The sequence below is a fragment of the Bos indicus genome, chromosome 16 (assembly GCF_029378745.1).
Source record: "Bos indicus isolate NIAB-ARS_2022 breed Sahiwal x Tharparkar chromosome 16, NIAB-ARS_B.indTharparkar_mat_pri_1.0, whole genome shotgun sequence".
Taxonomy (NCBI): Eukaryota; Metazoa; Chordata; class Mammalia; order Artiodactyla; family Bovidae; genus Bos; species Bos indicus.
In genome coordinates, this window is record NC_091775.1 from 44728705 (window position 1) to 44754789 (window position 26085).

Below are 26085 nucleotides of genomic sequence, written 5' to 3' on the forward strand. Positions count from 1 at the left end.
TGCCTGCTTGTGCTCTCCGGGAAGGCACGCTGTAAGAGGGATGAGCAAGCACACTTGATATGGAATAGGCCGGTAACAGTTTAAAGTGAGAAGCAAAGTGGCAGAATGCAGCGGGCAGAGAGATGCCATTTTCATAAAAGGAAGTATGAAGATACGTATGTAGAAAAAAAAAGTAGACACCAATATTTTAATTGTGAGATTATGGGTCATTTTCTTTTTTGCTCACTTGTATTTGTAGATTTTCTACAATAAACTTATTTCTCTTTCATAAGGAGACAACAGAAGATGACATTAGTGAGGGGATAACAGACACATCTACATCGCTTTCAGAAACCAGGGGGGCGTCTCCCCACAGCCCTCTCAGCTGGGTCTCCTTGTCCCAGAGCAGGGCTTGGTGGGAGCTCTGAGCAGGGGGCCGGGTGTGACTTCTGAGGGAGCCTTGGGTTCTTCCTGGGCATGCACTCACAGGTTCCCTGGAGGAGAGGGCTGCTAAGAACTGGGCCCTTTGGCCTCCTGAGGTCACAGCCTCAGAGGACATCACAAGACCTGTGAAATCAGTGAACTCAGATGTGTTTGTGGCTCCATCTTCAGGTGGCGCTAGTGGTAAAGAACCCTCCTGCCAATGCAGGAGATCCCGTGAAGGAAGGCACGGCAACCCACTGCAGTATTCTTGCCTGGAGAATCCTATGGACAGGGAGCCTGGAGGGCTAGTCCTTAGGGTCGCAGTCAGGCACACTGAAGTGACGTTGCACACAGGCACACACACTTGGGGCGGCTTGGCCCTGCTGCCACCACACACGGTCGGCTGTGATCCATGCGGGTCAGAGTGAGCAGCTCGGGCCCGTCCCTTCCCATCTGTCCTCAGGGCTGGTCAGACAGCCTGCCCTGCCATCCTCAGGGAGACAAGGACCCACCGACCATCCTCCCTACAGGTGCTGGGCCTGGATGAGTCCTTTGCCATAGTGGGGCGCTTCAGTCATCTCCAGATCAGCCCTGGATGGTGGGCCTGCTTCAGAGTCAAATTGAAGCCCACAGAAATGCAGACTCTGGTCACTGGGCAGCCTGGGCTCAGAACCTGTGCTGGGACACTCAGGAGGCCAGCCCCTGGGGTTCCCACCCAGGCTCCCAGCTCACTGGGGCATCTCCCAGTGCTACATCAGGGCCCACTGGGGCTGGCGTGTGGGCTGGGGGTCCACCAGTGCATCTGGGGAGGCTGGTGCCAAGTTCACTTGCTGGGAGGATGGCTGGGCCATTCCAAGTGGGCTCGGAAAACAAGGTCTGTCACATGGATCATCCAGGGCCAGGTCAGGGGCCACAGGCTGGGAAAGGCGAAGAGCCGGCTGAACCCCTGCTCTTGCTGCTTACCCAGGGCCTCCTATCTCTGCTCCAGTTCACCCTCCCGCCCAGGCCCACCCAGGTAGCTGATTGTTGTTCAGTTGCCCAGTCCTGTCTGACTCTTTGTGACCCCATGGACTGCAGCACGCCACACTTCCCTGTCCTTTACCATCTCTCAGAGTTTGCTCAAACTCATGTCCATTGTTGATGATCCCATCCAGCCATCTCATCCTATCTACCCCTTCTCCTCCCCCAGACATCTGCCCTCAATCTTTCCCAGCATCAGGGTCTTTTCCAGAGTCAGCTCTTCGCATCAGATTGCCAAACTATTGGAGCTTCAGCTTCAGTCCTTCCAATGAATGTTCAGGGTTGATTTCCTTTAGGATTGACTGGTTTGATCTTCTTGCAGTCCAAGGGAGTCTCAAGAGTCTTGCCTTTCCAACCACAGTTCGAAAGCATCAATTGTTTGGTGCTCAGCCTTCTTAATAGTCCAATTCTCACATCCATACATGACTATTGGAAAGACCATAGCTTTGACTAGATGGACCTTTGTCGGCAAAGTATGTCTCTGCTGATGTCCTTTCAAATCCCTCAGCCCTTCTGGGAACACAGCCATTGGTACCCACCACTCAACACCAAGAGCTCTGGGCCACTCACCCTGGGCTCTGTATAGAGTGAATATGCCTCCACCCACCCTCCCCCAACACATACACACAACCCTGTCTGGTGCCTGAGCAAAGCAAATGAAGACAAGACAGACTGAGGTGTAGTTCAAAGGTTGGTATCTTTTTTGGTTTCCTTTTCTGCTTTTGTAAAGAAAAATAAGGTTGTGTTTTTATTTGAAAGAAAACATAAGTCAGCCCCCTCCTGGCCCAGCCTCTCCCCTGCCCCTGGGGGGCGCTGGGACCACAGGCCCTGGACAGGAGGGGCCTGGCTGGCCAGGGTGAAAGAAGAGGGCTGGGCACTCAGTTGGAGCTTCCTCAGAGCCAAAGAAGAAGGGCATTCGGGAATGGAGTTTGGCTTGGTTAGGCAAAAAGTAAAATTAAAAAACTCGACACACATGCCCACTGTACAGGTGGGGGCCAAGAGGCATCACCTCCGAGTTGGAACCATCTCTGGCAGTTGGAGTCAGGGACCTGAAGTGGCCCCCGGGCCCCCAATTCCCCGTGTTCCGGGGTGGGGGGCAGGGCAGGAAACAGTAGCTCTCAGGAGTGGGGGAAGTCAGAGCAATCCTTCCCCACATGGTAAAAAAAAAAAAAAAAAAATACTAAAAAAGCACCCGAAGCTTAAAAAAACTAAACCTCCCTGGCAGGGAGAATTGGGGGCATCCTGCTTAGGAGCGGAACGCCTGACCTGGCAAAAATATGTAGAAAAATAAAATTAAACTTTATCCCTGAATGACAGAGTGAAGACCCTTCCCCTGCTCTCACGACCCTCCCCCTAAGGAGACTCAGAGTTCACCGAGTGGCACAAACGTGCACAGACACACGTAGGAGTGTGCACACACGCACGCCGCCCCACACCTGCATCCAGAGCCGGGGACAGCAGCGTGGGGATGCTGACTCCCGCAGTCTTCTCATTCCTCACGGCACCGTGAGGGTCCCTGTGCCCGACTTTTGAGGGCAGGATGGGACTCCAGCCCAAGGTCGGGGGGCTGCGTGGGGCACAAACCCGCAGTATCAGTTGGAAGGGCAGTGGCAGGACCGAGGATTTCGGGGTAGGAAGCAGGCCAGCCATGGTGGCCTGGAGACAGAGGTCACACTGAGCCCACTGCGGCCGCAGGACGCCCAGAGGAGCCGAGTTCACGGCAGGATGGGGGCAGGGGTCCAGGGTCCTCAGAGACCTGCGGGCAGAGGGGCCCAGCAAAGCCCCTGAGGGCAGTGCATGAGGGAGGGGCCTGGAGACAGGGTGGTCCTGGGTAGTGTTCTCAGGGTGGCCGGGCTGCTGCCTGGGGAGGTCACCAGAGGTAATAAAATGGGGGCACAGCAGGGAGAAGGGAGCTTGCGGGGGTGCTTACACTAGTCCCGCTGGGCCCCAGAAACCCAGGAACTCTGAGAAGCCCTGGGCAGGAAACTCACTGCCCACCTGGGGGAGCCAGAGGGCAGGCCCAGCCCACAGCATGGCGCAGGACATAGGCAGATGCCGCCGGTCCTCGAGGGGGTGTCCACGGGGGCTTTACCTTCCACTTGACCGGGTCAAGGAGTACAGTACAAAGAGGTGATCACAGCCCGGGGATGCGGGGTCGGGGGGCAGCCCAGCTCCTGCTCCCCTCACAGTAGTAGTGGCATTCCTGCCAGGCAGGGCTGGACGGTACAGAGGGGACCCCAGAGTCACGCAGCCCCTCCAGGATCTCCGGCTTGGGGATCAGAGTGTCAGCACCAAACGCACAACTGATACCAGCCAAGGAGGACTGCGCCCCTGAGACCACGCCCAGCCCCGGAGTCTGTCAGGTGGGGAGAAGGCGGCGGGGAACAGGGCTCCCTCCGGAGGCGAGGTCAAGGGCCCTGGAGAAGAGGGCGGAGGCGGCGGGCCCTCTGGAGGGCCAAGGCCGGCAGTGGTGGCAGCGGCATGCACCTGGGCGCACCCTCCGAGGTTCTCCGGGTGCCAGGAGGCTGCGGACCACGGGTCAGCGCAGGCTCTGGTACAGGTAGGCCGAGGTGAAGAGGGCGTTGGCGGTCAAGCTCACGGCCAGGAGGCCCCGGATCACGGAGGGGCCAAAACGACCTTCCAAGAGAAAAACCGAGACCAGTGAGCTGAGCGCTGCGGCGTTGAGGCCCCACCCCCAGGGGGGTGGGCTCCCCTGGGCTGAGGCCCCGCCCCTAAAAGCCTTCCTCTCTGAAAAGACCCCAGGAACCTGCTGTCATTCTAAGTCTTCACTCTCTTTTTTTTTTTTTTGCACCCTGCAGCTTGTGGGATCTTCCCTGACCAGGGACCTGGCCCTTGGTAGTGAGAGCGCAGAGTCCTAACCACTGGCCTTCTGGGGAATTCTCAAGTCCTGACTCCTTGAAGGTACCTCCCCCCCGACCCTGCACCACCTAGCAGGTACCTGGCTAGGGCAGTAACACCTGTACCTTGCCATGGGGACACCAGCTTTACAGTCAGGACAGGAGGAGGCCCCTGCCCAGGCCTCAAGGTAATAAGCTGCTGAGTGGGCCCCCCCACCCGAAGTTGATGCTGCTGGGTCATGTCCCAGATCTGGGGGCGGCCCCCATTTCCGGTCAGCCCAAAATGATTGTTTCAGGAAAATCCTTGCTCAATACACACGGCTTCCACATGCCCCAGGGGAGTGTCAGGACCTGACCACTGGGCTTTACCCAGAACCCCGATTCAGTCTCATAGCCCACCCCCAGTTCACAAGCTGAGAAGCCTGGATTTGAACCCAGGCAAACTGCTGCCCAGCATGGCCTGCAGCCTCTGCACTGGCCGCCAGCGTGCCCAGGCCGACACCCCCCTGGGGAAGTTTATGGAATGGTGACAGTGTTCTTTACCCGCTGTCCTCCTGAGCAGCCGCAGGCCACACGTGGCCTTGGGACACCCATGTGGCTGGTACAGGTAGGCAGCCAGATTCTTATTCTGATTACACCGTAACTGTTAGCCTTAAGCAGTCACCTGAGGCCAGAGGCCCCTGTGACAGTGCAGGCACAGACCCTTGTAACCTGGGCGTGGGGTGCTGTCTGCTGAGCCACAGGGGGCCCAGCAGGTGCGGGGGCATCAAACCACCCTCTGCCACCCGAGGGCCCTTGAGGGGCTGTTCTCCGACAGACAGGAGGGGACAGTGGCTGCAGACCCACGGCCCTGCCCTCTTCCCGCACGTCCCACAGGGCGCAGACCTCGCCAGCTGGTGGGCTCCTCGGCGCACCCTCGGGTGGTGGTGTCCACCACACAGGAGGACTGGGATGAGTCGTCCTCCTTCTTGATGGAGCGGCTGCTGCAGCTGCTGCCCCCTTCTGGCACTGACTTCGTGTCTGCAGGGAGAAGGGGCGTTTCAGTGGGAGCTGGGGGAGCACCTCCAGGGACAGATGTGGGCAGCTCCACCTCCAGTCCCAGGACGGTCCATGAATGCGGCCGCTGGCCATCCAGCCTGGCTGGTCCCACCTCGCTTGGCCTGCCCTGGACAGCGGGTGGCCTGTTCCTCACTCAGGTCCCGTCTGTGTAGCTGCCGGGAAGAGAGGCAGCTTTGGGTCAGGAGCTGCAAACTCAAACACCACTAGGTATGGAAGACGACGCCACAAGCAGGGCTGCGGAGGGGCAGAGGCTGGGGCGAGGGGCCTCAGCCTGCCCTTCTACCTGTCCAGCCCGGTGTGGCCAGAGCTTCTGATGTCATGAGAGACACAGGAAATCCACAGGTTCGTGGGAAACATCTAGATGTTAAATGTTGAGGCCTAAGTTAAAACGTTCTAGAACGCTTTGTAGAAAAACAGCATTTGAACAAAATAAAAAACATCTGCAGCCCGATGCACAGAACAGAGGATCCTCCAAGTCAATTGCAAAAGAAGGAAATAAAAGCAGCCAACTAGGGGCAAGGTCCTGAAGGGTTCAAGGTCACCAGAAGCCAGGCTGTAGGGTGCCTGGACTTGGGAGAGCGGCCACAGTCAGGTAAGAGCCAGGACAGGCCCCGAGCAACCTCTTGATGGTGTCCCCATCACTGCACACTGACTGGAGGCCTCCCATGGCCCGCAGGGCTCTCCCACCTCCAGGGCGAGATCAGAGGGCCGTACCCGCCGTGTGCTTTGTGTCCCGTGCTGGCTGCTTCTGTGGGGCCGGGGGCGACTCGACAGTGTAGAGGCTGCCGTTGTGGGGTGAGTGTTCGTCGGAGCTGCTGGGGGTGTGTGGGGCGTCCCCAGGGGGCGATGGGAACAGCAGCAGCTTCTGCCCCTTCAGGTTGAGCCGGGCCGGGCTGATGAGGGGCCGGCGGTGGCGCAGGGAGCCGGCGCTGGAGGCCACCGAGCCTGCCACGGAGGGCGCTGGGGAAGGGACCGGGGAGGAGGGGCAGCTGCCCGACAGCAGAGAGAAGTAATCTGGAGGTGGGAGGAAGGCAGAGACGACAACATAGTGAGTGCTCGCTCTGCTTACAGGAGCGCCTATTCTGATCTGTTGCTTTCTCGTCTACCGACTGAGGGAGAAAGGCCAAGGCTGGGCCTAGACTGCTGGGCACAGGGGCCCCTGCTGGGAACTGTGGGAGGAGGCACCCAGGGCGGGGAAGAGGATCGCAGAGCCTCAGCGATGCCCCCTCTGCCCCTCTCCAATTTCTGTCCAAAGTCTCTGCTACCTCCCTCAGCTGAGAACAAGGCATGGGGAGAAAGAAACCCTGGAGACCTGGGCTCAGCTAACCTGGGCCCTGCTCATTTCCAAGTGCCACCTCCACATGTCACCATTGTAAGGACGACGGCACCACAGCTAGTCCTAGAAACTCTGGTGCCCATTTCACAGAAGAGAAAAATGAAGCACGGGGTGTTAGGCACTCGCCCAGGGCTGCACGGCTGGGAGGCCGGGAGCTGGGATTTGAACAGAATCCCCTCCAAGGGCCTGTCTGCCGTCCCGCCCTGCACACACGCTCTGGAAACCCCGGCTCACACGCTCCCTGCCTGAGCCAGCTTCCCATCACTCCCCTTGGCGCTCGGTCCTTCTTACCTGAAACTGAGACCTCCCCGGGTCGGGACACCTGAGATGGAGGGCGGCTCCCGCTGAACAGGTACCCTGAGTCTGGAGACAGGAAGGCAACACAGGTCCCTGGGGAGATGGCCTGTCTCCAACCCCTCCCTGAGGCATGGCTGCTCTGCGTCACCCCACATCCTGTGTCCTCAAGGGCAGGTCCCCGCTTCACAAATAAGGAAACTGGAACCCACACAGGCCACACGGGAGCCCAGGCCTGGCGCCTGCCCTGTGCCCTTCTTTTCTCCAGCCACCTTGAGTCCTGCCTCCTCTGCTAACCTGTCGATGGGTGCAGGGGAGGGGCCTTCCCACCCAGCGTGAGCTGCAGGGAGCCGGGGTTAGGCCTGCAGCAGGAGCTGCAGAGGCAGGTAGAGCTGGGCAAGACGGATCCTGGACCGCCAGGGCCGCCTAACACCTGAGCCAAGGGTTGGCCCAGCGATGGCAACTGGGTCCCAGCCCTCACACGTCACTCTGAGACCAACCTGTGTCCCATAGCACTGCCCTGGGCCCTTGGGGCAGGCGGCCTCCTGAGCCCTCACCTCAGGCCTCCCCAGGCAGCAAGGAGACTGCCTGTGGACACAGCAGGCAGTGGCCAGACCCATGCCGTCCGCCAGAGGCCCTACAGCTTGGGTCCCTGCCCCGACCTGGAGGCTCTGCAGAGAACACTGTTCTGCAGATGGGCCCAGCTGCTGGATCCCCAGGTTCCCAAGTCCAGGGCCTTCCTGTCCACTCCGCTCCCCTCTGTCCCAGCTCCAGGGGCTGTTCACAGAGGGCCCCCAGGGCCCCAGCCATCAGCCCCAGGTCTGAGCAGGGCCTGAGCTGCAACTCACCTGCTTAGGGGTCTCTGCTGAATAACCATTACCAGACGAGGCCCTTCTCCCAGCAACATGGCTCACGTCAGGTGACATGGAAATGCCTGGAGTCCAGATCTCGGTACTATTCAGGGCTCAGTCTGACCCCCATCAATCCCACCCTGCAGGCCTCAAGCACTACCCACTGCTCAGCTCAAGGTGTGTCCAGTGAGCCGTCCCTCCTGCAGTGTGACCCACCCGCTACCTAGGAGGCCGCTGGACTGCACACAGGGCGAGAAGACGCCTGGGCTCAACCCTAGGTCTTGGCGGCCACAGCTGCTGGGCAAGTTATGGAGAGAACAGGCCCAGGGGATGTCAGGCTGGGCGGGGGGAGCCCCAGCATGGAGGAACTGCTGAGGGGCTTCAGAGAGATAGTACATGTCAGAAAGCCCAGCTTAACCAAGATGCTGCCCACGTTCCTGGAGGCCAGATTCTGCTGCACCGCCCTGCCCTCCAGGCCATCCCCCAGAGGATAAAGCAAACCCTGCGGACACCAGGCAACCTCCCCAAGTGAGGAGGGTCATTGAAGAAGACCCAAGCAGGGCCCCTGGAAAGATCCTGCTGGGGAAGGGGAGGGATGAGACAAAGCTTCCTGTGGTGGGGACCAGATGCTGGGCCCACCAGGGCTCCATGAACACGACAGGCTTGAACCAAATCCCTGGGCCCTGGACCACAGAGGCTGGGGGCAAATTTTCCAGCCCCCAGGGTCTCAGGGGCTTCCCAGGTGGCTCAGTGGTAAAGAATTTGTCTGAAAATTGCAGGAAATGCAGGAGACCCTGGGTTCTATTCCTGGATGGGCAAGATCCCCGGGAGGAGGAAGTGGCAACCCAGTCCAGTATTCCTGCCTGAAAAATTCCATGGACAGAGGAATCTGGCAGGTTACAGTCGACGGGGTCACAAAAGAGTCAGACATGACAGAGCACACGATACACAGGATCACAAGACAGCAGGAATAACAACAGTGAGAACTGTGACACCTACGTGCGTTAAGTCCATCACCGGGCTTAACCTTCACACAGGGTGGGTTCCACGACTGGCCTCATTTATTTTTTGTGGGAAACTGAGGCTCAGAATGGTTAAGCCCCTTGGCTCAGGCAGTTACTGAGTAGACACACCAGGGTTTGAACCCAGTTCCGCCAAGTCTACAGCAGGACCCCCACCCCCGCCTCGAGCTCAGCTAGGTGCCTCAAGCCCCGCACTGCCCGCCGATGCCTTTTAGTGCCACTTACCTGCTCGTGTCAGAGAGGGGATGGTTCCCAGCGAGAGGGCCCGGCTGAGGCGGCCAGGCAGCGAGGAGGGCGAGGCCCGGCGGGGGGACCGGAACAGCTGGTGGTTGGCGATCGGCAGGAAGCCAGGCGGGGTGGGGACGAACAAAGATGGCGAGGGGCCCGTGATGCTCAGGCTCGGGCAGGGGACGGCCAGGCTGGGGCTGGTGGGGAAGAGGCCGACGGAGTCTGCTGGGAAGCACCTATGAGAGAGCCCGGGGGGCATGGGAGAGAGGAGCAGGTCAGCCCTGGGGGCCTCTGGAGCAGGGCCTCCACCTTGGTGGGCCCCCTCCCCTCCCCCACGGTGCAAGGTGGGGCCCAAGTTGGGGTCCCAGAGGAGGTGTGTGTTAGTTGCAGCAGAAAAGCGGTCCAACCACATTCACGCCATTAGGAGCAGGTGGCTGGGAGGTGCTGGCGTGACCCACCCCTCCCTGCATGCCCCCTCCGATCCCCTTCAGCCTCACAGCAAACTAGGTCTACTACGAGTCTTGGTATTAAAGTGACACTGTCGCCCTCGCCAACCTCACGCCAACCCTTCACCTCGAAGCAGAAACACCTAGTCCTGCACCGGGCACTCAACTGGGCCACTTCCTGCTTGGTGCCCAGAGCCTCCTCGCAGTGGCCGAGCTCGGGGAGCCCCTGCTCCCCCGGGCCTGACCCCGGGAGTCCCACCGCTGCTGCTCTCTAGTCTCAGACACCGGACACTCCGCTAAAGCCCCTGGCAGAGCAGAGGGGGAGGCAGCCAGGCTTGGGGATCTCCAGGAAGAGGCTCTGGCAGGACGCCAGCCAGACTCCAACTTAGAAAGAGCCATGAGCGATCGCGAAGCTGTCCGCAGACGGAAGGTGACAGTGTCTCTTTAACTTGAGCGCGGTACAGATCACACCACAGGACCCAGTGGCCCCAAGCCAGAATGTCAACCATGCTTCTGATTAAGGCAACTGATTACAGAGGGGGAGGGGGCAGAGGCAGTTAATAAGGGATTAGTCTGCCGTCTGGACCGAGCTGCAGAGGTCCAGCCTTACCTCAGTCCCAGGGGACAACTGAGCCCAAGGACAATGTGCCGACGGACGGGCAGGTTGGCTCAGGCCCTGCAGCAGAGCCGGGGGCTGGCTAAGGCGCCCACCCCAGCTGCATACCTGGGGTACCGCTGGCCAAGCTTCAGTCTACTGATCTCCCTGGTTTTCACCCCTTCCCCTCATTTTAAATAACTTCTAAGAGGGTGGGTCAGCTGATGCCCGCCTGGAGGATCACGTGACCTTTTTATTGCCTTTCTAAGTGCCAGGAGGCCACCTGGACTTCGGAACCAAAGGCGGGCCCAGTGTTTGGGGGACATGGGGAAATCAAGGTGTGGAAACTATCAAGCAAATCTATAGAGGACTCTGGGCACCTGGCTGGCTGGCCCCAGGCTGGACGTGCCTACATTTCACCCAAGGACCCGTTCTGCCTAGGGTGATCCCTACCTCCTTTCCCCCAAAATGCATGGGGAAGGTTCTGACTCTAAACACAAGACACAGGTTGGTGCTGTCATTTTAGAACTGTGATGCCATGCAGCAGGACAGCGACGACCTTGGGGAGTGGTCGGAGGTCGGGGGGGGATGCTCAGCACCGAGGGGCAGTGTGGGTGCGCTGGGACCCTCGGCTAACTTGCTCCAGTCACACAAAGCCCCGTTCCCTGCACCTACCCCAGGACCCCTGGTTGTTGTGTGCAGCAGCAGCCTGAGGGCAGGGTGTGTGGGCCACAGTGGGGAGTGGAGGCGGGTGGTGGGGAGACGACGACACACATACACACACACACGCACACACACACGCCTGAGCCTTTCCAGGGGGCGGCAGCATGTCTGCCTGCCCTGGGCTTCCTGTGCTACCCCACTGGGCAGCCCATGGGCTGGGCCAGGCCAGGCGCTGGCCGAAGTACACCCCAAGTAATTGGCAAGCTAAAGCCCAGTCGGGCCATGGGTCTTAGAGGTGGCCGGCTGGGTCTGACCAGCTCCTCCCTCGCAGGTCCTGCTAACACCTGGGGCTGCCTACCTGGCACAGGTGCTCTCCCAATCTCTGATGCGAGTGGACAAGGTGGCACTGGGGGGTTGTGGGGGGGGAACGGTTCTTCAGTCTGACCCTTTTGTTGGGACACGTGGTGGCATCACTCAACTAGCAGATCGTGTGAAGTGTCAGGCATGAGCCTTTGTCCTGGCTCCACAGAAGACAGACCCTGGGAGCCTCTGTCAAAGGAACCCCACCTCCACCAGGCTCCCGGGCGCGGCACACAGACCGACGCTTCCTCTTAACAACCCCCACCCCCCACCCCAGAGACCACCTGTGCCCTCAAACCGCATCTCAGAGAGGCATCCAGCCCCAGAACCCAAGCCTGTGTGCCCGCTGTGATAGAGGGGCTCTGGGGAAGGGGCGGTCCGCTGGCTGCATTGCACGCCGTCTGACACTGAGGGGGGCCTCTTGTTCTCCAACCCCATCCTGGCCCGGGCTGGGAGCGGGAGGAGAGAGAGGACGACATTTAAGGAGCAGCTTAGGGAGACAAGGAAATAAACGCGCCACCCAAGGACGGTGGGCCCTGAGCTGCTCGGGGCCCATGGCGCCAGCTCCCAAACTTGACTCTGGTGGGTGCTCCCATCCCTTGAAGCCCCCGCCCCTGGCAAAGAAGCCTCTGAAGGAACGAGAAAGAAAAAACAGAAAAGACGTGGTGCCTGACGCCCCCCGGTCAGAGCAGGGCCCCGGAGGCATTTATTGAAAATACAGCATCAAACACACTACATCTAAGGCCGGGAGTTGTGGTTACAGCAATTACAGGGTCACTAGACAGTCATCCACGTCTACACAACAGAAAGGACGGGACACTGGGCGACGGTCGCAGGCAGAGGGAACAGCGGCCTCTCCCAGGGGCTCCGGGCAAGCATTATGGGGGAGCCTACTGGCCTGGGGTTGGGGGAGAAGACGGTCCCACTTCCCCAACCCCCTTCTGGAGGGTCTGATGGTGATCCCCATTGGAGGGGAGAAGAGGCCAACATACTCCCAGGGAATAAGCCACGGTCCCAGTGGTGCCCGCACTTCCTCAGCTGTCGCCAGTAATGTCAGAAGGTGCTGAAATATGCTCCACGTAATGGAATTTGAAGGGACAGATGCGTGGTTTAAAAAATCACACAAACTCTAAAAATGCCAGGAAGCCTTCCTTCGATGAGGTCCATCTCGCGACACGAGGGTGTCTTTCCGTCCCCGCCCGCTAGAGGGCAGGAGAGATGTCTGCTCAGCAGGCTCCTGGCCAGCGTGAGAGCTGGTTACGGTTATTATAAATAATTTAACTTAAATACACGCGTACACACAGATGTCCTGCTTCTACTCAATGCCAAGAAAAGCAGTAATTAGCACCATTCTGCCAGTTTCCTTGAGAACAGGGGATTCCAGAGACCAGGGGACACACAGCCAACAGACACCAGGTCCCCGCCTGGCTCCCGCCGCCCATCTCCGGGAGGCTGGCTCACAGAGGCGAGGGACAGGCCGGCCACCCAACTCCTCCACCTTGTCAGTGCTCTTCCACCTCACCCTCCACCCAGAGCAAGCTGGGCCCAGCTCTCCACCCATGTATCAGGACGCAACGCCACCCAATACACAGGCTGGGGGGTGGGCTGGCTTCTCAGGACCCCAAGAACAGAAGGATGGTGGGGGTCAGGCCTGAGCTGGGCACTCTTCACTCACCCTGTAGGCTCAGTGAGGTGACAGCCCTGAGTGTCACCCTCACACATGTGACTGGCTCGTGCAGGTCCCCAGGTCCATACTTGGAGCGGGGTTCGTGCTCACCTCAATGACTAGGACACGAGGCCCTGCAGGGGTGTGCAGCCTTGCTCTACCCCCTGCCACGGTCCTGGGAGGCAGCCCCCAGGCTGGGAACAGCCTCCAGAGCATGTCCACTCCCACGCCAGCACCCCAGGGCCCTGGAGGGTTCCAGCTCTCACTGTACAGATGGCGCACAGGAGGGGGTGGCGGGGCCTGGCCCAGGGAGAGTGAGGCCGAGGCCCTGAGGACTCTGCAGCTGCCCCACGGGAAGGTGGAAAGCAGGAGCCTCCCCAAGGGGCTCCAGAGGCCAGGAGGAAAGTGGTGATAAGCCAAAGGGGGACAAGGGACAAGGACCTGGTGCCATGGGCCTGCGTGTCCCTTGAGCCCCTTACCCAGTGCTAACTTCGGGCTGCTGCTGCTAAGTCACTTCAGTCATGTCCAACTCTGTGCGACCCCATAGATAGCAGCCCACCAGGCTTCCCCGTCCCTGGGATTCTCCAGGCAAGAACACTGGAGTGGGTTGCCATTTCCTTCTCCAATGCATGAAAGTGAAAAGTGAAAGTGAAGTCGCTCAGTCGTGTCTGACTCTGAGCAACCCCGCGGACTGCCACCTACCAGGCTCCTCCGTCCATGGGATTTTCCAGGCAAGAGTACTGGAGTGGGGTGCCATTGCCTTCTCCGAACTTTGGGCAGTTGGAACTTTTTCTGGGCATAATAATGGAGGTGGGGTTTCGGGATGAAACTGGGGACATCCTGGCATGGAGAGAGAGGGGCAGGGCCCCGTTACCTGCCAATCAGAGTCACCTTGGCCTGGGAAGCCTGAACCCCAGCCCTGCAGGGAGCGAGTGGAGGGTTGGGCTGTAAGGGTTGGGGTCCTGCCTTTTCAGGGCAGAGCCAGGGGCTTCCCAGGAGAGTGGGCAGAGTGTGTGTGCCCCAGTTACGCTGTCTGGCTCACAGCGGTGCCCAAAAGATAGGGAAGTAAAGAGCATGTAGACCCCTCCCCCCACCCTCCTGAGTGATCTCCCACCACAGGCTGGCTGTTAGGAGAAACCTGCTGATCACGGGAGAAGCATGATTTTCTATCCTCCACCTCCACATGGGCCTCACCCCACAAACTCATGGTCAAGGCCAGTCTGGGTCTAAGAACTGCATTTCTCCATCCCTGGGGAAGGAGGCTGAGGGATAACGGGCTCTCAGAGCAGGGAACCCTGGGGTTAGCCCTGCCTCCTCCTGGTTTCATGAACTCCTGGGGGGCTGACTGACAGCAGGTAGGACCAAAAGGACAGATCAGAGAAACAAGAGTGGGACAAGGTAGGGGGCTCTGCTTGGCCCTGACTCAGCAGCACCTGCCCACACCCAGCAGCCCGAGTGGTCAGGCCATGCGGCGAGGGCCCAGCCTGCAGCCACCGTCGCCAGCCCATGTTGGGGGCTCAGTGGCGGGGCAAGGTGAGAGAAGAAGCAGAAAACAAGCCCGTACCCCTCTTCCGATGGTGTCAGCGCCAGGAAAGGGGCCACGGCCAGTGTGGGGGTGCCTGAGCTGCCAGTGATAGCCATGGGGCAGAGGCAGGCAGTATGGGTGCTGCCCTGTTCCGATCTCAGAGCAGTGGTGGTGGGGTCTTTGGCCAGAAAGGTGGCGGCAGTGGTGACCAGCTAGAAAGCACTTGGGGGTGCTGGGTGGAGGGTGGCTTGGTGGAGCCAGAAAGGAATGGGGGGGCCTGACTCCTAGGGGAAGTGGAGGGGCTGGGCCAGGACCCTAACCTGGGGGGTGGGGGCGGGAGTGAGGCAGGTAAGAAAGAAGCAAGACAGAGGTGCCCTGTCCGGGCTGCGGGCAAAGCCCAGGGCCTGTTGGTCCGTCTGTCCTCCCCCCGCAGTCACTGCTGCTTCTCTGACCTTCGGGGCCGGAACCTCCGTGGGCCCGTCGCCTTCCTCGTGGCCACGGCTGCTGTGAAGCCCACCAGGCAGCACAGGGACGTGGTGCTGAACTTGAGCGTGTCCAGCCAGCTGGGTGAGGCGGCCTGCAGGTACTGCTCAGCCAGGTGCAGCCCCAGCAGCAGGGCCCACAGGCCAGTGGAGAAGGCGTCGATCCTCCGGAGCCTGTGGGGAAGAGTGGGAGTGAGGGCCCAGCGAGGTGGGTGAGGCCCCTCCAGGCCCCCCACCTCCTGCCTCCTCCATTCACCCTGGCCCTGCTCAGAGGAGACCATCGAGGGCCCGAGCAGAGCGCGGGGCTCTCAATGCCACTTCCAACACTTCCTCACCCCACGGCTCTGAGTCAGTGTTTCTGAGCCTCAGTGTCCTACTCTGTACAACGGGGCAAGGAAACCTCCCTCAGAGCTGCGGTGAGAGGAAGGGGATGCCGTTCGGTACAGGGTCTGCATCTGCACAGGCAAGCACTACACCCCGTGAGCTAGGTCACCACTGCCTGACTGCGGTGAAGAGCCTGGGGTGGGGAGAGGACGCAGTGTGGCCCCAGGGCCCCTGCCTCCGCTGAGCTTCCTCCCACTGCGTCCCTGCCCCGCACGCACCTGATGCGGCCGGCCAGCAGCATGGCCAGCAGGCAGGTGAGCAGGCCCAGCGCCACGACACCCATCTGGTGGCTCTGCCCGAAGGCCCAGGCCTCGCGCAGCTTCTCGGCCGCATGCTCGGGCAGCAGGCCCAGCAGCTGCCGCCAGCCCTCAGCCCCGGTGGCTGTTCCGTTGTCTGGTGGGGCCGAGCCATTGCTACCAGTTGGCAGGGTCGGGGGCAGCGGGGCTCCCGGGGCAAAGGGGTTGCTGGTGCCGTAAAGCGCTGTGGTCAGCAGGAAGGCACAGGCCAGGAAGGCGAGGGCCCGGAGCACGATGACCTGTGCTGGGGCCTTCACCGCAGACGCGCAGAAGCTCTGAGGGAGGGAGAGGCAGGTCAGCGACAGGGCCAGAGCCACCGACAGCCCTCCGGGTGCCCACTCTGTGCATGGGGGTCTGGCCAGGGGCCCCCAGCACTCACAGAAGAACCACCAGCTCCCAGTGATTAGAGGTGCCCTAAATTCTCACGCACTCTTGGCTTCGTTTCTGGTTCACCCGTGGGTCCCATTAACCTGTCTCATTTCTGGGCCTTCACTCCACTGTGAGCTACTGTGGGCGGGGGGACTGTGCTGCCACATTCTCTACAGTAATCCTCTGATCTGATGGTGACCTTTCTTTCAAACACAGTTTCCAATCATTTTCAAGTTATTGTAGGAAACTCCTACTGTGTGGTTTTAACTAGAATTTTAATGAACGTACACACAACTCTGGTCAAAGTTAAAAAGTACCGGTTACTAACTTTGTTAACTTAGGCCCATAGCTGTCCCTCTGAAACTATCACAATGTTGTTAATTGGCCATGCTCCAACATTAAATACAAAGATAAAAAGAAAGAAAAAACAATAAGTTGTTCAGTCTGAAAGACAGTGGAGGGGGGGAAAGCAAGGGTCAGCGCAGCTCTCTGTGCAAACAGGCGTGCGGGCCAGTGGTCAGGGGCCTGGCTGCAGACTGGAAATCTCACACCAGCTGGTTGGCCAGACGGCCACCACCAGCTAGGTACCTCTGGGGACCCAGGGCGAGGGGAGAATTTCTTTGGGGAGGATGGTTTTTACTTCTAAATCCACCTGCTCCTATATCACATTTTTTTATGGCAGGACACTCCAGCATCTGAGCAGTGACAAAAACTAACGATGGTTTTAGCCAGCTGGTCCAAGGTTCAAACCCCGGGGACGCTGCACACCAGGCCCTCTCCCTGAGACTCAACCTCCCTGCCTGGTTTCCAGGGTACCTCGGAGAGCACCCACTACAAAGGTGCTGCAGGAATCCCCAGAGGTGCTGGGAGGTGCCCAGGCTCTGGAGGGCAGCCTAGAAACCCTGGCCATGACACAAGTTCTCCTTGGGACCCCCCTCCCCCACCCCTGCTCCACTCTGGCTTGGGGCACAGGTTGGGAGGCGGCCCCACAGGAAGGTGGCTGCCCCAGAGGAAGGGCCTGGCTCTGAAGAGCTGCCCCTGGTCACCGGCCCGCCCTCCGGGAAGGGGTCTCCTGCACAGACTTGGGGGCTGGGACGCCCCTTGCACCTGTGTGTGGGTCTGGTCGGCCTCCCGGCGCTTGAACTGGTGGCTGAGCAGCAGGGCGCGGAGCTGGCGGTTCTGGTGCTTGATGTAGTGCTCCACGGCTGCCTGGCACGGCCGGCACAGCTTATACATCTGCTCCAGGTGGTGCCGGTACACCTCGATCTCCTCGTCGTACCTGCCCTGCGGAGGGGGCACAGGCTCAGGGTCCCGGGGGTGACCATGTGCAAGTCATCCCTGTTCTGTACCTGCTTCCTCGGGGGCTCGACAGGACCAATGACCTGGGAAGAGGAGCCACCCACAGCCCTGGACACAGCAGGGCCCCCAGGGGACGTTCCAGCTAGTTCTGCGGCTGCCAAGGACACACCTCGAGGCCCGAGCCTGGCATGTGGCCCTTGCTCAGGCCCTGCTCCCGGACTCCGGACACCACCTGGGCTTGAACAGATGGACCACCTGGAGGTAGACCTGCCTCCTCACTGAAGCCCAGCGGTCCAGGAAACACGAGAAAGCCCCTGGCCAGGTCAGGGCCTCGGCAGGAACTGAAGGGCCTCTGCACTTCAGGAACAGCCCAGGCAACGCGAGGCCCACCCTTCCTTCCCCAGGAGATGCAGCACATGCTTCCCGGTTTGCAGGGGAGCCAGACATTTCAGTCTGCAGGGGCAGGAGGGTCCTGGCTTGTCTCTTGCTAGGAGCGAAGGTGCCAGAAACCTGCCCTGACTGCCCCGTCACATGTGCCTGCCCTCCTCTTGGCAGCCTTCCCAGCTTTCTCCACCCAGCCCCAGCTCACCTCTATTTTCCTCCCTCCCCACCTCCCTCCCAGACTGGGCCTTGGGGAAAGTCAGGGTCTCTGAGCTTCAGCAAGCATTGTCTCTTGAGGTCACGGAACCCCCAGACTGGGCGAGGAGAGATGGGCTAGATGACAAGGCTGCTGGCCTCCACGTGGACCCAGGAGGCAAAGGGCTGACATCCAGCCTCTGGGCAGCACCCGCCTCCCCTTGCCCTCCACGAGCCAGGAGCCTCGCCCACTCCAGAGCCAACTGCCCGCCAGGCGGTGGGCTAGACGGACTCAGAGGGACACGGACAGGTTGGACCCAACAGAGCCCCACGCTGGAGCCCAAGGACCCTGCCTCCCCTCGCCCAGGGACAAATCCCTCTGGACTGGCAGGTGCTCCCAGGCTTGGGGCCCCCACAGCAGTGACCACGAGACAGGAAGTGTGAGAAGCGCGTGGCTGAGATGACACATCCGGAATGCAGGCCAGCACGGGGTTCTGGGTGAGGAGGGGGTGCTCCTCAGCGGCTCTACTGCCTCCAGCATCCCCAGCCCCCAACTCACCTCGTCACGTGGTGAGAAGGCGGCCAGCTGCTTGACCTTGGCGGTCTGGTGGTGGCTGCACCTCCGGCACAGCAGCACCTGGCTGCTCACCCACTGCAGGGGCTGGGCGGGGGCGCGGGGGCCGGGTGAGCCGCTCACCACGTGGTTCAGGTGCTCCAGGTACTGTGCGGGGATCGGCTTGTTGTAGTCACCATTCTGAGGGAGGAGGACCCGAGTCAGGGGGAGGCCTCCCCACAGGCAGGAGCCTCCCGCCCCCGCTCAGGCCGGGCGCCGGACAGAGGTCCCACATGCAGATACTTCCCCAAGGTGGATCGCTAACACTCCCTCTCTTTACATGCAACACGGAAGCTCTTCTTCCAAAGGAACTTCACAGGGAACCCCAACTCAGGCGAGATGCAGAGTCTGAAAAGACCTGGGTCTGAACATAAACCCGCCCATGTCACCCTGGCTCCCTGAGCCTGTGCGCTGGTCCTCAGAGGAGGCCCTGGATGGTGGCCGGGGTGGGTGGGGGCGTACCTCCTGGAAGCCGTTGTACTGCTCGCAGTGGGGGCAGTCCCAGCAGTTGCGGTTCCCGTAGGGCACCACCGTGTCCTGGTTGCAGAACCAACAGTTAACGACAGTGTGTGTTGGCTTCATCCTGCGGACAAGGACAGAGTGGAGTCTGCGGGAGGATGAGAGACCAGGGAGGGTGGCGGCAAGCAGGGCGGGGGACTCCATGAACCCGTCCATGGGACCTGGGCTTATCCTCAGCCAACCAGGCCAAGCCTCCTTGACCCTGGGGTCAGCTGGAGACGGACCAGGAACCCGGGGCCAGCCAGGCTACGGGCTGACAGGGACCTGGCTCCAAGACCTCCCTCCCTCCCTCCCTCAAGGCCCACAGACCTGGGCCCATTCCCAGGCTGAGGAAACGGTGCTCCCTGGGGAATTTCCAGATGGACGGGGCCTCGGTGCTCAAAGAAGCCCCAGGAGAGCCAGGGCCAAGGAGACCAAGGGTGGGGACTGAAGACAGCTGCTCAGCCTGGGGCCAGCCCCCCCTGGCTTGGGGACAGGACAGGCTGGCCACAGCGGCCCTCGCCAGCCACACGCGTGGTGACAGGTGGGTGTGCAGGATAATCCCGGCCCAGACACTGAGGGATCTGTGCTCGAGTACCCTCCATCCATCTCCCTGGCTGTTCGGCGGGTGTGTGTCAGGGGGTGGAGGAGGCAAGGACATGGCAACTGCCAGGCAAACCCCTCCAGTCTCAGAAATCTACGATAACAGGTGGCAGCTCAAGCCTGGGGTCCTGGCCTTGCCACTCCTGTCTCCCTGCTTGCCCCTAGAGTCCACCTCCAGCTGTGGGGTTGCCGTCTGGGCCTCTGCTGGGATGGGCAGTCATACCACACGTGGACACCCCTGCTGTCCAGAGGATGGCACAGCCCCAAGCTTCTGGGAGCCAGAGTCCCGGCTCTGCCAATCCCTCCTCTCTCAGCCTTGGCATTTGCGTGTTATCAGGGCTCAAAGACACAAGACATGTAAGGGTGCTTTGTAACACAGGGTGCTGACTCTGGGGTTGTCTGGGGGCCTGGCCCCCTGGAAAGAGAGCTCCTGCTTCTGACACTGAGCTGCCTCCTGGCCTTGCCTGTCCATGGACCATGGGCAGATCACAAGAGTTCTCCAAGCCTCAGTCTTATTACCTATCATCTGTGGACAAGACAAGTGTGGGAAGTGCTTCCAGAACCTGGCTGACTGCCCAATAAACAGCAGTTTACATGGGGAGGGCAGGGGAGGAGAGAAGCAAGCCCAGACAGAGGACATGGAACCAGACCCTGCAGGGAAGGGTCCCAGGGTCCACAGCGGGCACCCTGGCTTGCCCCAGCTTCATCGAGCTGGAGGGCAAGGCTCAGAAACAGTAGTGCTGGGCAGCCTGGCCCCATGGTCACGGCGTGGCCTTCAGGGAAAATCATTTTTCTATCTGGCTGATGCGGATAGCAACCATCTCTGCTCCAAAAAGCGTGCTGAGGGATCAAGTGAGAGAACTGAGGGAAGCGCTGGGCTGGGCAGGTGGTCAGCGGAGGCATTCTGACAGCCTCACTGGCCTTCAGGCCAAGAGCAGTGGAAGGAGGCGCCTAGCGGTGTGGGAACCCTCTCTGCCGAGAAGCCGCACTTGGGCAATTAAGCACTTGGCTTTCTCTCTGTTAATCTGTAACCGCTTTACAGGCTTCTCTATAATAGTGCACGAGGGCAGGCGTGTCCACAGGAGCGGTGAGGCAGGCCCAAACACCTTTCCCCTGCTCCCCTGGGTCCTGCTGGCCTCACGATGGGCCCCTTTGCCCCTCCACCCCAGATGCCCACCATACCACACCTGTCACTGGAGAGAAGCCAGCAGAAGGGCTGGCAGCCCATGAGTAAAGACAAACAGGAAGTGAATAAAGATGACCACTGGTGGGCACCTGTGGTGGGCGATCAGGAACTGAGGCTTTGGGCTTGGGGGGCCAGGCACGAAGCCCCTCCCACCCAGGAAGTCATCGTTTTCACCCTCAATCACCAGCTTCGTGGTGGGGAAGTGAGCCCGGACTGGAAAGGGGTGGTCGGGAGGGGAGGGGGGATTAGGCCTGGGCCAGCCCAGGTGGCGCTAGTGGTAAAGAACCTGCCAGCCAACGTAGGAGACGTCAGAGACGGGTTCCATCCCTGGGTCGGACGAGGGACCTGGGGCGGGGGGGGGGGGGCATGATAACCCACTCCAGTATTCTTGCCTGGAGAATCCCATGGACAGAGGAACCTGGTGGGCCACAGTCCCTAGAGTCACAAAGAGTCAGACATGACTGAAGCGACTTAGTACGCACATGCTGAGCCAACAGCTCTGGCTTGGTAATCCCTGCCCAGGGTTGTGGGGGTGAGGGTCTTCTCTCACAGACAGAGCAGCTGCCGGCCACCCCGACCAGATGGGTTCCACCTGGTGGGGTGTCATCCCCCACAGCTCCTCTGGGGAGCGCCCTGAAAGCACGCTAAGGCCTGTGAGCAGCAGATGGACCAGCGATGCCAGGTGTGGGTGTCAGTTCTCCAAGGATCAGCGATGCTCCCGCCTGCCTGGAGCTTCACATGCCAGACACGTGGGTGCATGTGACTCACACTCGCGGGCTGCACTTGATGGCTGACCTTGCAGCTCATAGTCTCCACAGCGGCTAGGCGGCCCTGGCCTGTGGCACTGCACCCGCCTCTACCGGGCCTGACGTGGAAGCCAGCTCAGCCCCATCCTGCTCCTGCTCAGGCTAACGCCCCCACCCTATGCCCCTCCTAACCCCTTGACCTACTTCTCTCCCGAGCCAACTACCTCTGTTCCCAGCGAAGCTCTGGTCAAACCCCTTGTGGTAGACAAGATCAGAGGGCCAAGAGACAGCGACCCCGTGACACAGCAGGAGAGACTTAGATGGGTCGAGGCCAGGCCACCTCCAGTAGAAGACCAGGCTCCAGAGGATGGGCGGTTGGCTTGGAGGCTCTGGAAGGTAATCACCCAGCCCCTGCTGCCTGCGTGCTGAGCTCCTGGGCTCTGCTTGGGTCAGGGGAGGCCTGAGGCAGCCAAGGGCAGGATGGGCCCCACGGGAGGAACCAGGGGGCAGCTGTGTGTTCCGGAACCATCCCTCCACAGCACCAAACACACAACGGGAAAAAGATGAACACAGGCCCTAATGATGGTATTGCCTTGTGAGCCCCAAACATGCATGTTTAGTCATAGCAAAGCTCGTGCCCTGACATCCTGCCACATCCTAAGAGGTCAGGTGGGGGCAGGGGGTCAGTTCCAGCCCACTACTCTGAGGGCTGCAGCTCCATGCCCCTTGGTCCTGGCCCCTGCCGGGGGTGGGCATCAGCTGTGAGCCCAGTGCAGTGTGACACAGAGGAGACACTGTGTGGGCTCAGTCCCTCTTAAGGGTTGGGGGCGGGGGTAGCGGCGCTCAGAGTCTGGGGGAGGCCGATGTGTCAAGCAGTCTCCACCACACCAGGCTCTGTGAAGTCCCCCAAGGGGGACTGGGCACACGGCCTGTGACCCGTGTGCTGGTCCAGCAGGTCTGGAAGATGGTCTCTGACAGTCAGGCTGGTTTCCTTAGGGCTCGAGAGGTCAGCCTCCCAGGTGACGGGTCCCTGAGGGACCCCATACACTGCCTTGCTTGCTACTCTGTGCCCTGAGTATTGTGCAATCCACCTGCGAGAATCCAAGGGCCTCCTGCAGAGCAGAGGCACCAGCACCAACGGGCCTCCGGGCCGCCCACTCCAGCCTCTAGGCAAAGCACACTTGGGTCCACAGCGGTCCAGCCAACACCAGACAGAAGGCCCGGGTCTGCTCTCGGTGGATGGCCCTGGCTCCTCAGCATGGCCCAGCTGGAGAGGCACAGGCTGGGCTAGAAAGGAGGCAGAGATGCACGAGGCTCCCCACTCCCCGGATGCAAGGACAGAACGACTGCACAGGGCAGCTGCGACAGATGCCACAGCAGAAAGCCAACGGGCAGAGCGTCAGCCGTCACCCTCAAGGACAGGCCTGCCGGCCAGCAGGGCCAATGGGCAGATGGCCTTCAAACGGCTGGGACTGCCAGGCAAGGGGGTGAGGACCACCCAGTGCGTGTGCAGGGAGCCAGACTGCATGGCTGCAGGAGAGCGTGGCGAGAGGTGTGCAGGAGTGTGGCCGAGGCTCCACTCCTTTACCCAGGAGGCTGCGCCGTCTCGTCTCCAAACACCAGACAGTGGACAATCCAATAACCACGTCTGGGGGCTCCAGCAGCCATGAGCAGGCTGTGCCGGCAGAAGATGAACACGATGCCCAGCAGCAGAGTCTGGGGGTGAGAGTCTGGGTGAAGTGGGCACAGGAAGCCACAGAGACCGCCCGGGTCCAGGGTGAGCAAGCCCGGCGAAGTATAATCTCGGCTTCCACCTGGCCTCCTGGGTGCAGAGCGGCAGCCAAGGTGCTCAGTGAGGACCCAGGGCACGAGGCTTGGTTAGGAGCTGAAGGGTCGTGGTGTTGCTGGGCAGGAAGCCCGATCTCCTCGGCCTCCGTTTTCTCATCTGCTGAATGGGGCCACCAGCAGCACGCACTGCCCCCCAGGTCACAGGCAGTCCAGTCAAGAGGACTCCATGGGCAGGAAGCCAGGCTGGCCCTGCCCGAGGCTCTGGGTACCACAACACTTCAGAAAAGCAGGCTCCTGCCCCTGCTCCATGGCCAGTCCTCCGTCCCTGTCCCTCTCTGCTGAGCCTGCAAACACCCACCCGGCCAAGTCCATTTCCAAAAACAACTCTCCTCACATGCCCTCTCTAGGGTCATTTAAAACCCACACTATGGCCAAAGCCGTTCCTCACTGTCACCGATCTCCTCCAGGAGGGAGAAGGGCTCAGTCTGGGGGCTGGTCTTGCTTCTGAATCGTGACAGTGGCCAATTTATGACCCCAGATAAAGCCAGCACTTAAGGAGCATCTCAGAACCTCCCGGGAAAGGGCTGTCCTCTCAGCCTATGGGTCCCAGGGCCACATCACGACTCAGGTGTGTACCCTCGTGGCTCCCCTCAGAAACCTCGCAGGACACTGCACGCAGGTCTCAGGCTCTTGCCTCCAGGAAAGGGAAGGCTGTGGCGGGCAGCCCAGGAAGGCAGACAGGCTCCCCCCGCCCCCCACCCCCAGGAACAGCTGCAGCACAAGAGAGGCACAGTGGGCACATCCAGCTCAAATCCAGCCACACAATATGGGTGGGGGCCACAAAGCCTGGTGGCAGTGCCTGGCCCAGGCTGTGATCTCTGGGCTGACACTCTTTATTGCATTTCCTGGGAAGCAAACCGGGCTCTGGACACACCTCTGCCGTCAACATTGCTCTGGGAATCTGAGCAAGTGGTGGGCACCTCTGCACCTCAGTACCTTCGTGTATAAAATGACTGATGTGAACCAGCTGATCCTGTGAGCCCCTCCAGCTTCCAAAAACTGGGCAAAAGCCTGGACGTGTCGAACTGTGGGCTGTCAAGGGTCCCGCGGGGCCACCCCCTCCGCAGCCTGCCATTCTGGCTCATCCTGCAGACACAGCTGATGTCCCTCCCACCCCTTCCTCCCCCGGGAAGACTGTGACTCAGTCGCTCTCACGTCTTTTCCCCTTGGGTAAGAAGCGGTACACGGTGGTGGCTAAGGAAGAACAGACAAGCCCTCCAGGTTCAAGTCCCAGCTCCCCCGCCTGCTGTTGACTGGCTGTGGGCAAGTTCCTTTGCTTCTCCCACCTAAGAGCTGAGCTTCCAACATCTGCTGCTGAAGCTACAAACCCACCCACCCAGAATGTTCTCCAGAACGTTCTCACAACCCCACCTTTTTTCCTGTTCCCTGTAAAGGTGGATCAAGTGGGGAGACAGTGGAGATGCCCCTGAGGTCCTCCTGAAATAAGAGGGCCAGTAAGCTTTTATCCCTGACCACGGAAGCCCATGATAGGCCAGCTCTGCATAGGGGTCAGCAAGGTCTGTGAACCTGGGCCAGGGCAGGGGGCCGCCACTGAACCCACCCAGCAGAAGCCCAGCGCAGTATTTAAACACCCCTAAAGTATGTCATGTCAGGCTTTCCTGCTCTTGGAGGCTGCAGAGTCCAGAGGTTAGGGACGCAGGCTCCACGGTCGGGATGCTTCAGTTCACATCCTGACTCGTCTAATTGATAACAATTTTTGCAGCTCTTTTGTCCCTCCGCTTCTCTAGACAGAGCACGGCTGTGACTGAAATGGGCTTATATGAGATTACAACAACGCCTGAGGCAGCCTGGGCCGCCTCAGAAACCGCCGGCTAGTACTCAACCTACCGCAACGTGCTCCTGAGGACCAGGGATCAGGGCTCCGGGCGGAAGAGAACGCGGCTGGACACCCGCTCGTCTCTCCCGCAGGGTTTGGGGGCCCAGCAGATCCTGCAGCTCGGTCTGCACGGTCTCCGCGGGGGAGGAAGTTCGTACCCCCCACGCGCCCCACATTCCTGGGCGCCCCCAACCCGCTCCGCCGCTTTCCGACAGAGGAGCCCCAGCCCGGTTTTCTTTCCGGGGGCGGGGCGTGCACGACGGGTCTCCGCGCTGGGGCTCGCGGGCCGGGCCCCACCGCCACGCCGCGGCCTCGAGGCTGACGGACAAGAAGGCGCCGGGCCGCCCGGGAGCTGGCGCGGGTGGGGGCGGCCGCGGGCGGAGGGCGGGGGGCGGGGGCGCGATACTCGCCGGCTGCGTGGGCCGCGCGCACTCACCTCCGCGCGATCCGGTAGAGCAGCACGCCGGCGGCGGCGCACGCTGTAACCCCCAGGCCGCCGGCCAGGCCGGCCGTGGGGCAGCGGGCCAGCAGCGCGCTCACTCCCTCCATGGTTCCCGGTGCGAGCGGTGGGCGGTGGCAGGCGGCGGCGGCAGCAGGGCCGAGGGCCGCGGGTAGGACTCAGAGCGGCGGCGCGCGCCTCCTCCCGCCGTGACCTTCGTCGCTTTGTAGCCGGCGCGGGCACGCCTCCTGACTCGGCGCGCTCCCGCCGCGCAGCCAATCGGAGCGCGGGGCGAGCCTGGTGGGCGGGGCGCCGGCGGAAGTCGCGGTGTTGGCCCGAGCGCGCCCTCCCGTGGCCGGAGGTGGGAGGTGACGCGGAGCCCTGCCCAGCCCTCTTCTGCTCCCGCCTCTCTCACTGGCGCCTTCCGCAAAAGTCCGCCAACTTCAGCATCTCAAGCTAGTGTCTTTCCCCTGCTTGTCCTGTTTTCCCAATGCCTCGCCAAACCCGGCCCGTACGCGCGATGCTGTTTTGCGGCAACTTGGAACTTCTTAAGCTTCTTCCACTGAAGCTACTCCAATGGTCAA

At 60.9% G+C, this 26085-nt stretch overlaps 1 protein-coding gene across 2 annotated transcripts; it reads right to left on the bottom strand.

Annotated features, from left to right (window-relative positions):
* Positions 1-2100: 2100 nt before the first annotated feature.
* On the bottom strand, positions 2101-25741 carry TMEM201 (transmembrane protein 201). Of its 2 annotated transcripts, none has more exons than XM_070768265.1 (11): positions 25499-25741; positions 18807-18927; positions 18291-18485; positions 16964-17140; positions 15410-15762; positions 14778-14981; positions 9068-9306; positions 6967-7038; positions 6054-6353; positions 5166-5300; positions 2101-4059 (listed from the first exon to the last, which is right to left on the bottom strand). In XM_070768265.1, the coding sequence occupies exons 1-11, from the start codon at positions 25609-25611 to the stop codon at positions 3962-3964; spliced, it is 2007 nt and encodes a 668-aa protein (XP_070624366.1). In that variant the 5' UTR covers positions 25612-25741; the 3' UTR covers positions 2101-3961. The 2 variants fall into 2 exon arrangements, with proteins under 2 accessions (XP_070624366.1, XP_070624367.1); XM_070768266.1 differs by lacking the exon at positions 25499-25741 and adding an exon at positions 25074-25345.
* Between the last annotated feature and the right edge of the window lie 344 nt (positions 25742-26085).